At 49.7% G+C, this 12,395-nt stretch overlaps 1 protein-coding gene across 1 annotated transcript; it reads right to left on the reverse strand.

Annotated features, from left to right (window-relative positions):
- Nucleotides 1-3,929: 3,929 nt before the first annotated feature.
- On the reverse strand, nt 3,930-11,653 carry LOC121438907 (neurotensin receptor type 2-like). The gene is given in 5 exon segments (XM_041639407.1): nt 3,930-4,264; nt 4,266-4,434; nt 6,035-6,125; nt 7,636-7,909; nt 11,013-11,653. Coding segments are annotated over 5 exon segments (1,374 nt in total). The 5' UTR covers nt 11,637-11,653; the 3' UTR covers nt 3,930-4,048.
- Nucleotides 11,654-12,395: the final 742 nt, after the last annotated feature.

The following is a 12,395-nucleotide window of genomic DNA, read 5'->3' on the forward strand; positions in this document are numbered from 1 at the left end:
CCAAGTCCCTGCTCTTCTCACTCAGAAAATCCTGTGGTTTCTTATTATCACTACTGTTCTTCCATGCCTCCCAGGTCTTGTTTCTCTATTTTCCTCTCCTCTTCCAGAAGAGCTTCCAAGTGTATCAGCGAACCATGACTCCATGTCCTTGCTGTATGTTCCTCCATCATCATCTTGCTTCCAAGATCTTTTGGTCCCAACTTCTTCCTTTGTAATGCTTCACTTCCGGTGTGGAGGCACCTTGCTTCCTTGTGAAGTATGAAAGCCATGTCACCAACAACTGATCACAGTCACCTTCGGGAGTGTGTCCCAGCCCCATGTGCAGCATGCTCTGCACCCTTCCCCAGGCTTCTGTGCCCGGGGTCATTCTCTGGAGTCATAGATTAAAGAAAAGTCTGACCAGTTCAGTTTCTCTAATTGGCAAAGCTTCCCCTTGACTTTGCTCTTTGTCCATTTGGGAGACTACCTCTTTCCCAGGGGCAGGGCTGGTTGCTACATACTGCTCCTGGTCTCTTTTCTAGGCAGGATTGAAATCTGCTCTTTTGGGTTATTATTCCTACCAGCTTCTCTCTGAACTCTCCTAAAGAAGGAACAAACAAGGGGGCAGAGGTGCCACGAGAAAATCTCCCATCTACATTCTAGCACCAAGAATCCCAATAGCCCCAACTTCTGATTTTTGTTTGTTTTGGTTTAGAGATAGGGTTTCGCTATGTAGCTCTAGTCAGCCTTGAATTTACTAGGTTGTTCAGGCTGACCATGAATTTACAGTAATCCCCCTGCCTATGCCTCTGGGAGTTGGAATTATATGTACCATCATGCCTATGTAATAAGATGCTGGGGACCAAACCCAGGCTTCCTGCATGCTGGGTAAAGCACTCTACGAACTGAACCCCTCCACTTGTTCTGAACTGGAAGACTTAGTTTGCTATATCAGTAACGGAGCATGTGCCAACTATTTGCTAAAAAATCTTTAGTAGCTGTGGAGTTAGTGAGGTTCTAAGGTTTTTAGTCTCCACCACATGGTTTTTCCTGATATCTTGAGTTCTTCACATTCTACCGACATTCTGATAGGAGAGGTGGTGTTATAGACTCTTGGCCACATGTCATTTTGTACAGAAGCCACACTCAACACAACCAACTGTTATATGTCCAATTTCTTCACTTAGGGAGCACTCCAAGATCCAGAAGAATCCTTGCCAGGATACGCAGCTGGTTGAGACCCTTAATTATCCTAAGCCAGGATAAGTTATCCTCGGGTTCAAATCTAACCAGTTAGAATACCCTTAAACCCCTATGTAATGCTCCATCACAAACACAAACTTCACCATGACCTGAGTTCAACTCACCTGGGGTCACCAGGGCCTGGTGCTTATATGCTTGATGGGTCTTCATGAGTAAGTGACATGGTGACCCAGAATTCTCTACCTTAGTGGTTCTCAACATTCCTAAGGCTGCAACCCTTTAATATAGTCAGTCCCTCACGTTGTGGTGACCCTCAGCCATAAAATTATTTTCGTTGCTACTTCCTAACTGTAATTTTGCTACTGTTATGAATTGTAATGTAAGCACTTGATATGCAGGATATCTGCAACCCTGTGAAAGGATCATTTGATTTCCCCAAAGGGGTCATGACCCACCAGTTGAGGACCACTGCTCTAGCTCCTGACTTTAGAGCTTCATTCTCTGTTTCTCGTCATCTGGGCTCGCACAGGCCTTTCTGATACGTGTGGTCCCTAAAGAGAAAGGCTACCCAAATGCTTTCATCAGTGTAGAGAATATCATGATGAGAGATGAGAGATACTGGAGACTTGGAGTTTGTAAGAGTAGGTAAGTTGGGGTTCTTACAGAATCATGTCTTGGGGTGTGTAGAGCAACGACAAAAACCAGGATCCTTGGACTCAGCTCCCCAGGACATGTGTTAGCCAAAGAGTAAATCCCAAGGTCAGCAAACACCACTGAGTCTCGGCTAACCATTATGCCATCCTATTAATGCAGCAGTACTCTGAAGTAGATGTCATTGGGACCATTTTAACAAAGAGACTAAGTGACCTAAGACTGCACTGCTGTTAGGTGAGGAAAGAGTAGACCTTCGAGCAGAGTAACATCCCTGTCAACATTTGGCAGCTTCCCATCTTAACCTACTCCCGCCACTTCACAGAGTGGAAGGTACTGTCGGCTTCTCGCTCTGTACTGGATAAATGTATTGGTCCCATATCTTTTCACTGGAAGCCCACTTGGGCTGCATATTGGACATGAGTCTATAACAAACACGAGTTGGTACCAAACCCACTGGATTTTACACCTGGGGTTCCGAGTTTATTAATCTCTTTTCATTCAGAAATTTACACTGAAAACATTCGACCTGTCTTCAGCTTCTACAGACAGCTTTTATTTGAGGGAGGACCATGAACCAAGGCGGCCTCCAGCAACAACTGATCTCATTTCTTTTTCAATCTGCTTGTCTGGGCAGATGTCCCAGAGCAGAAAAGATTAGCATCTTAATGGGCAAAGCAGTTGGAAAGGCTTTTGTGCCCAGGGAAGAAACAAGGATCCTGTGAGTGAATTTGTTATTCCCCAAATACACTGCCCCAGTTTCTCTCTTTCTTCATTAAACTCTGGCAAGCTCTTGTATTCTTTCTGGGGACTGGGGTCATGCTTGTGCCTGTCCCTGTTCAACAGTAACCTTTATCCAGAGGTGCAGGCCTGCCTGCCCTCCCAGGTGGGGGTTTTTGTGATCTTCAAAAGAGGTATTGGACCCCGCAACGACTTTTTGGTCCTAACCCTCAACATCTCAGGATTCTGGCCTCATTTGGAAATAGATCCTTACTATGTAAACTGGTTAAGATTACACTAGAGCAGCCCTTTCACAGGGGTCACCTAAGACTGTCAGAAGACACAGATATTTACAGTATGATTCACAACAATAACAAAATTACAGCTACGAAGTAGCAATGAAAATAATTTTATGGTTGGGGGTCACCACAACATGAGGAACTGTATTAATTGGTTTGAGCATTAGGAAGGTTGAGAACCACTGTCCTAGAGTGAAGGTAGCCCTAAGTGGCATGCCCCCTGAGGAACACAAGCATGCCCAGATCATGGGACAAGGAGGTCTAGGCGGGAGTGAGAGATCTTCAAGCACAGAATATTTAGGATTGTCTGCCAGAAACTGAAGCAAGATGAGGTGGGGTGGGGGGGCTGGTCTAGTTTGCGCCAAAGCTACACAGAGAAACCTTGTCTTGAGAAAAAGAGAAAGAAATCCTAAAACAAATACCATAATTCATGCTTTTTAAACACGCATGGGTGTGGTAGTGGCATACACTTAGAATCCTAGTGCCAGGGAGACAGCGACAGGACACTTGGACTCTGTTCGGCTAGTCTAACATGTTTGGTGAATTCAAGTCCTGGAAGAGACTGTGTCTCAAAAACAAGGTGGATGTTTGTGGTGGTTTGAATGAAAATGGCATTATTTGAAAGGATTAGGACATATGACCTTGTTGGAGGAAGTGTGTCACTGGGGGGTGGGTTTTGAGGTTTCAAATGCTCGAGTCAGGCCCAGCGTCACTCTCTTCCTGCTGCCTGATGATCCAGATGTAGAACTCTCAGCTACCTCTCCAGCACCATGTCTGCCTGCATGCCACCATGCTTCCCATCATGATGATAATGGACTAAACCTCTGAACTGTAAGCCAGCCCCAATTAAATGCTGTCCTTTGTAAGAGTTGCCATGATCATGGTGTCTCTTCACAGCAATAGAAACCCTAAGACAATGGTTGATCTCTGGCCTCTACATACATGAGCACATGGACACACAAGACCACATAAGATACACAAACATGAATGTGCATACACATGTGTGTTCACACGCACACGCCGACACACACGCACACATATATACATACAGAGAGAGAGAGAAAAAAAAAGTTTAGCACCAGCTAAATTTATTGAGTATTGGCTATGTACCAGGCCTGGCACTGGACACCTTCATCACTAGGCAACGGTTCCTATTTAACTCGGTAGCACAGGTGGGAAGCTGAGGGTAGTGGGTGTTATGTGGCTTGCCTGCAGTAGGCACTGCTCAATGACTGAGCTGGGTCAGGAGGTCCACCTGGATTGTTAGTGATGGCGTGGCATGTCTGATGAGCATGTCCCAGGCAGTCATTGTTATTCTCTTCATACTTGTATTTCACCCAGGCTGGGGTTTCTTGGCGATCCCCAAAGCCGGAAACTGTATGTACTAGGGGGTGACTCTGGGGCTTCTTGGTGTAAGGGCACCAGGGAACGCTGTTCACCACACGGAGAGCTGAGGGATTCCAGGAAGAGCTTCCTGAAGGAGGAAGACACAGCGTTGTAGAGAACCGGGGTCACTGCCGAGCTGACATAGAAGAGCGTGTTGGTCGCCATGTGGAAGTAGTGATAGAAATTGTAGAGTGTGCTGGAAGGGAAACCCAGGAGTTTAGAGACTGTGACATCATCACAGTGCCTGCGAGTCCTGCTGTCGAGTTCCTGTCCCCTCCATAGTGCCGGGTCAGCAAGGAAGGTCTTTCTGCTGATGTGTACTGATTTGTACTCAGTGCGGAGAGTACAAATTCCTATCGCAGCCATTCCCTGGGGCAGTTCAGCCAGGCTCTGTGGTGATAATCCCTGCTTATAATTATTGACCACCTATGTGGCAGATGGCTCCCCTGAGGACAGAGGCTATCCGCCCAGGTCAGTGAGATGCTGGGAACCCTGCACTTCGTGGTATGGTCAAGGAGATGTGGCTTTACTCACAAGGGAAGTTTTTGGTTAGTTTTTCAGAAGTTGTGCTCCCTGTGGCAGAACTCCTCGGCAGTGGTAAGAGCTTGGCATATGCTCCTTGTGATGTTTGAATGTAATCGGCCCTCCTAGGCTCATAGGGATTAGCACTATTAGGACCTGTGGGTTTGTTGCAATAGACATGTCCTTGTTGGCCTGCGGGGGGGGGGGGGTCTCATATCTGCTCAGGCCACACCTAGTACCCCAGTTCACTTCCTGTCACCTGCAGATAAAGATGAAGCTCTCTTTATCTTTACTACTCTCAGCTCCTTTCCCAGCACCATGTCTACCTGCACACCACCATGCCTCCAAACACAATGATAACGAACTAAACTTCTGAACTGTAAGCCAGCCCCAATTAAGTGTTTTTCTTTATAAGAGTCGCCATGGTCCTGGTGTCTTCATAGCAACAGAAACCGTAACTTAGGGCTTTGTGGTTGCTAGGCAATAACTCTACCAGCTGAGCTGTATTTCTAACCCATGATTTTTCTCTTCTTTAACTTTAATAAAAGAGGATTCACATCCTATTCTCCACACAGTTTTTATTAGATCACGAAACTATGTTGTGTCTTTCTCTTTCTCCTTGTAATAACATGGCCTTTACCTCCCTTCCTGGGCTGGAAGCATTGGTCTGTTCTGGTGTCAAGATGCTTATAGCCCAACTATCCATGAAGCCTGTCATACCCATGGCCTTACCAGGTCAGGGATGTTTTCAGAGGGTACCCTGATCCCGACAGGCATGACATAAGCCTCTTACTCCAGTCCTTGGGAGACTGAGGCAGGAGGATTATTGTGCTTGGCTACTAAGAGAATACTAGGTCAGTTGAGATATTAGAGCAAGACTTGGTCTGAAGACAAATGAACAGTGCTGGAGAGATGGCGCAGCAGTTAACAGCACTGACTGCTCTTCCAGAGGACCCGGGTTCAGTTCCCAGCACCCACATGGCAACTCACAAGTGTTTGTAACTCCAGTTCCAGGGTATCCAATGCCCTTACACAGATATATATGCAGGCGAAAACACCAGTGCACATGAAATAAAGTTATTTAAAAACAAACAGAAGACCCCCACAATGCCTTGTTCCCCACCTCCAGATGGAAGATTTTGAGAACCTGAGCAGGACCAAATAATAGACTATAGGTCAGAAATCCTGAAACCTTAGCAGCTGAGGATCCATTGCCCGGCTCCAGCCCGCCCAACAGTCCCTGCTCAGTGACCAGACAGCCTCAGTCCACTTACTCAGTCCACCCGTCATCAGGGATGTAGCAGTACATGAGCCTGCGGACATGGTACGGCAGCCAGCAGATGACATACACAGCCACAATGGCTCCTGCAGGACAGTGGAAGAGAGAGAGGGGACATAGCAGACAGAAAGTAAACACGTTCTCAGTTACATCATCGTCCAGGGAGGAAGGTGCCCAAGGTGACAACAGCAATTCCCATGACCTCTTCCTGGAGCCAAAGGATGGGAAGAGAACTTTAAGTTACTGGATATGAACTTGCCCTGTCCTTGGACACAACATGCTTCCAGAATCTTCCATTGACTGCTGGAATACACTCCCAACTCAGAGCGAGATAGTCCCACCTGCGTGCCTGGGCAACATGCTGCAAATGCCTTTTGTACCCTGCAAAGCTCGTCCCGGAACTCCTCCTTCTGGCTGGACGGATGGTGGTACCATCATCAGGCCAGAGACCAGAACATTCTTAGTTTTTTATCCTTCCTCACTTTGCTTTCAATGGGCTCTTTCCCAGCAACTGTTCACTCTCTCTCTTCCTTGTCTCCATTATTGCCACCTGTGAAAGTCCTCCCCACTGGACTCTGACAACTTTTCCTCCTCCTCTCATGAGCAGCCACCCAGGTATAACCCAGTGTGGGCCCCCCCGCAGCAACAGCCAGCAGCAGCAGCAGCAGTAGTGGCGGCACTGACTAGTATCCTGGTCCAAATACAGAATCGTCGTCACCCCACTTAAGACCTCGTTGGTTGGAAACTCCTGGCTGGGCCCTACGCTCTGGCTTTTTGCAATGTCCCATATCATTGCCATACACTCTGAAGTTTGGGAGCATTATTTAGTCCATACGCTAAGGAAATGTGAAAGGAACAGATCTGCTAGACATTGGCTCTTGGAACTTCCGCCCAGCAGCTGTAGACTGAAGCCTGATGCATACTGGAACACACTCCCAGCTTAGGGCTAGCTATTCCCAGCCGGCTGACTTTGTGCCAATCATCACCTCACTGTGCACTCAGCTCTTAACATCTTTTCCCACGAGACTGTGATGTTGCAGAGAGCACAGGCCCATCTCATCGGATCCTTCCAGAATTCAGCTAGGGCCCAGATTTCAACTAGGGCATGATGGTTGCACGGAGAGATCCTGTTTTCCGGTGCCTTTTAAAATGTCCCTTACAAGGCCAGATTGTTCCCGATCCTTACCAAAGGCAGGCAAGTAAACAGATGTGTTAGAGAGGAAATGGGGTTTGGGGACCCAGCCAGTCTGAGCGTCCACAATCGCCAGACTGAAGTCCTCCACTGGAGCTCCGCCTGGTCTTGTCACACACACCCACTTTCTGAGACAGAGCCAGGTCTCTGCCTGTGTCCTGGGTAAGCTACTCCCTGGACAGATCTGTACTTTCATTTAGAACTCCACTTCTTTCTTTTAATGACCCCAATGTGTTTGTGAGGGAATGCTATGGATGAACATCCAGCTCCTCCGAGGAACAGGGCAAAGGAGACCTAGAGAAGGAAAATAGCTTGCCGAGCTCATCCCGCCAGGGACTAATAGTGGCAGCCCTGATTCCCCAGGCTCCTCTCCTTCAGGGGAGTGTTGTGATGGAGTACTTAACTGAGAACCTGGGCGCTGTGCTGGAGGCTGCGGATCTGGCTGGTATCCTTGTGTCTCAGCAGGCTGGCTTGGACCCCCAGGGATAGGGTCTTTCTCCATGCGATGACACCCAGGAGGCCTTCCTCACTCAAGAGCTCCAGGCGGCTGGGGATTGAGTTGACTGGGGCAGAGGCTGATGGTACCTGGGAGTAGAGGGCCATCAAGTGGTTGACAGTGACCCCGTTCAGGAAGGCGGTGAGTGCCAAGGGAAGCACAAAGGACACCAGCACATTCACCTGTGAAGGTAATGCCAAGCGTCACGGGGGCAGTGCCTGCGGCTCTGGCCATCAGGTTGGCTCCAAACTCAGAATCTGCATCAGCAGAAGTGGGGACAGAAAGGCCTGGAAGGTAAAGCTAAGGAAAGGCTCAGAACTGTGCCGCTACAGTACAAGCCCAAGGCCACAGAGAACCCATCTTCCCTGTGGATAGGAGGCAGAAACTAATTACATCATTAGATGCTCGACCTCCTCAGTCACTGTCTTCAGGCCTCTGAGTGCCCCAGCCTACTCCGCAGTCTTTCTGTTCGAACAGGATCTTCAAATGGCTCCCATTGGCTGGTTACCTTTATTTTAAAACCACAGTCCACAAGCGAGGCCGTGGCAGTGCAACCTTTAATCCCAGCATTCGGGAGAAAGAGGCAGGTGAATCTCTGTGAGTTCGAGGTCAGCCCGCTCTCAGAACAAGTTCCAGGAAAGCCAGGGCTATAAAGAAAAACCCTGTCTCGAAAAACATATAAACAAAAAAGTAACATTTCATGGGCTGGAGAGTTCAGTGGTTCATAACACTTGCTGCTCTGGCAGAGGACCAGAGTTCTGTTCCCAACATCCATGTTGGGCAGGTCACAACAACCTGCAATTCTGGCTTGAGGAAATCGGATGTCTTCTTCTGGCCTCTGCAGGCACCTGCACTCATTGTGAACAAACCCTTACACCCAGACATAGACATATGATTAAAAAATAAAGGGAATCCATTTTAAAAATCACAGTCCATGATCACAGTCTTGGAGGTTGGCACACAGAAGGCTGTGGCAAGCGGAGGTTCAGTTTGTCCAGAAAGAGCAGCTGCAGTGACACACAGAGCCATGCGACAAAACCGAATCCATGCGGGGCGGGGCACCATGGGGGCTCAAAGCGAAGTGGCCTGTGGGTCCTCCACCCGTCAACCATATGTTTATGGGGAGATTTCATGAGGCATGGGTGGGGAACAAAGGCTGCACAGTGGTCCAGGCTGGATGCTTCGGTGAGAAGGAAAACTGGAGAACAGCCCTCTAGAGCATAAGTGGGGACAGAAAGTTGGGGGGACACGGGCTGAGGACCTGCTGTGCTGTATCCCTACACTTCCACAGGGTCACATTTAATGATCTCATGATACTGGCGCCATGATTTTGGCATTCAGGCAAACTCGGGCATGTGAATACTGCCCATGGACAGGCAAACATCCCTTTTTGAATTAGGACCAAAGCAGGGACAAAGAACAGAAGAAGGTCCTCCTGGGAGCCAGCACGCCCTTCATTCTGACTCAGGGTGCCATTGCTCCCTGCCATTCTTGTCCCGCATCCTTCTGTAGGCTGAAGTTTCTTCTTGTGTCTGCATGGCTTGCAGCAGCATCTTGAGCAGAACCCTTCAGCTTCCCTCCATCCCTTACCTCCCCTATAGTGGCTGAACTCAGTGCTAGAAATGACACGATGTTTTAAATGCCAAACTTTTAAAAGCAAATCCATTCTAAGCAGACCATTATCGGCATTTGCTTCTCTTTTCTCCTGGAGGGAAATTTGGACCTGATAGGGATAAAGCAGCCCCATAGAACACAGTTTAACATGGGCACAATTTAACAATTGGCCCCTCTTATGCTTCCTCCCCATCCCTCTTGGGTGAAAAGGAAGGTCACATGTGTCCTCTCTCCCTACCCACCAGACCCAGCTGACACACACAGGGTGGTGAAGGGGAACAGAGGGAACCTTATGTCAAGCCTGCAACATTGTACTGAGGCAGGAGAATAGGGTGGGAGAGAGAGAGAGAGAAACCAATAACAGAGAAAGGCAAATGATCCTTACCAATGGATACATGTAAGAGACAAAGCATGCAATAGAAAAATTCATGAATTGCAAATGTGGAAGAAGGCAGGTGCTATGCATTTGACCCATAAAAGGTTGCCACCACTCCACTCTCCTGGTTGAGGGACCTTGAGCTTCTAACCCTTCTCCCCTGCCCTATGTCCACTCCAATCTTGGAAGTGCTTCCCCCCCGCATAAACCTGCAAGTGTGCCCCTGGTCCAACTCATTGTTCTGGGACACAAGGACCTGAACATCTCAGCAGTTCCCCCAAGATTACAGTCTACACCTGGCCAGCAATGCAGTGCAGAGGGACGATGGTCCAGCTGTCTGTGCAGCCCTCGAATCTCGTATGTGTCCTGATTCACTGGCTGGCATCCTCTGCATGCTCTTGGGCAGTGAAGGGGTGCTGGCCACACTGTGTTTGGTCCTTTGGATGTCTGGGAAGGATGCTGGAGTGTCTACGTTACTGTCTCTCACTACACCAGTGTGTCTGGGAAGGATGCTGGAGTGGCTGCATTACTGTCTCTCACTACACCAGTGTCTGGGAAGGACGCTGGAGTGACTGCTTTGGTGTCTCTCACTACACCAGTGTCTGGGAAGGATGCTGAAGTGGCTGCGTTGGTGGCTCTCACTACATCAGTGTGTGTTCCACTCAGGCTCATTTGGACAGTGAAGGGAAATCTCAGAGGGCCCTGGGTTACAAGGACCACTGGACCAAGTACTTGGGAAGGTAAGACTTGCTTTCAAAAAAAGCACTGCAAATCCCTGGGAGTGGATCACAGACTAGGGGAGGGGGCAGGAGAGGAGAGGTCTTGGGAGCCTTCCCCTTTCAGACAGAGGCAAAAATATTGCTCACTTCTGGGGTTAAGAAGGGTTGGGGAGGGAGGGAGCAAAGAAAGACTTATTGAACTAAATGCCAGAGAGAGAGGGGCCAGGCAGAACTAGGGAAAATAGCAGTGCAAGGTGCAAGGGCAGGGCAGGGGGAGATGCTCACGGGACAGGAAGGGGCAGGAAGTGAGGCCAGAAACCCCATCAGCTCCCAGAAGACAGGAACAGAAAAAACGCCTCCCTCCTCGATTTCTGAGAGGCCCACTCCAGAGCTACATGGTTTGGAGTGGAATAGGTGCAGAGTCTAATGGGACAAAAAATGTGCATTTCACGGGCTCACTTTATGGTTCCTTGAAAAAAAAAGTGTGTGTGTGTGTGTGTGTGTGTGTGTGTGTGTGTAGGACAGAGGACAACTTTAGGGAGTAGGTTCTCCCCTTCAAATGTGGGTCCCCCTTACCTGGATGAAGACCTGAAGTGTGGCGCGGCTCACCATTACCGTGCACACACGCGAGGCGGGCTCGGGCTCCCCATTGGCCCCCTCCACTTCGTGCTTCTGTCCCATGATCACCGCCATGGGCAGGGCAAGGCCCAGGGAGGCGACCCAAACCAGGGACAGCAGGCGGCGGGTGCGGCGCGGAGTGAGCAGGCGGCGGGCACGCAGCGGCTGGCACACAGCCAGGCAGCGCTCTGCGCTCAGGCTGGCTACGCTCAGTACCGTGGCATAGGCGCACAGCTCCCGCACGAAGTAGTAGCCACGACAGCCCAGATCTCCGAAGACCCAGGGGTAGTGGGACCACACAAAGTTGTAGAGTTCCATGGGAACGCTGACCAGTAGCAGCAACAGCGCAGACAGCGCCAGGCTGAGCACGTGGTAGCGCAGGCGTCCGGGGCGACCCGCCCGTGCCTTCAGCACCACGTGCACGGACAGCGCATTGCCCGCAGTGCCCAGCGCGAAGATGAGCGAGTAGAGCGCTGTGAACAATACCTTCGCCCAGAGGCGCGTGTCCACGCCCAGCCGTGCGTCCAGGCTCAACCCTGCGCTGGGGCTGGGCCTTGGGGGCCGCGGGCTGCTGGTCTCCATCACTGTCTCGCGGTGGCCTGGGCTCCCTCCCTCTCACTGCCCAGAGCCTGGGCTAGCTGCCCGGTGAACCTCCTTCCTGGGAACCTCCAGAGCTGGGAGGACACGCCCCTGAAGGGAGTTCCAGAGTAGCAATAGACCTGAAACCCTCTTCCACTCGGCATGTGTTGATGGAAAAAGGGGGTTCTTTGTGGGGGTATGCCTGGATAGCATCACTGATCAGCTGGGTGACTCATGGGCAAGTTTTTAAACCCCTCTGTGCCCTTTCCCATTTTCAATTTTAAAATACCACCGTGATGCAGAATTTCTCCGCGGATTAAAAAGAATGGCTCGGCACACAGATGTCCAAGCTACGGTACAAACAGACAGACAGAGAGACATGGAATTTGAGCTTTGTACCTCTCTCTGTTGTCATCACTGTGCGCAGTCAGAAAGAGACCAGGGAAGGCTTGGCCAGGCTCTGGCAACTTTGCCAACCTAATAAGGTGGCCGGTGCCCAGACCCTCCCGGTCTCATACTGTCCCACTCCTTGAGGATCTCACTTCAATGTGTGCTAAGCCTGTTTAAAAACATTTTACTGTGCTCATTTTTAAGCCTGTGAAGAAAAGAGAACTTTGGAGTTGGAAGGCTTTCTAGAGGCCTCGCATCTCCTGGGAACAGAATTAGATCAACACCCTGGCCTCCTGATGTTTTTCGTTTGTTGGGTTTTTTTTCTACCACAGGTTTTATGGCCCAGTGACAATCAGTGCAGTCTTCCTCTGG

This window comes from Microtus oregoni, unplaced genomic scaffold (genome assembly GCF_018167655.1).
Source record: "Microtus oregoni isolate MIOR12 unplaced genomic scaffold, Mior012 000058F_ref0000040, whole genome shotgun sequence".
Taxonomy (NCBI): Eukaryota; Metazoa; Chordata; class Mammalia; order Rodentia; family Cricetidae; genus Microtus; species Microtus oregoni.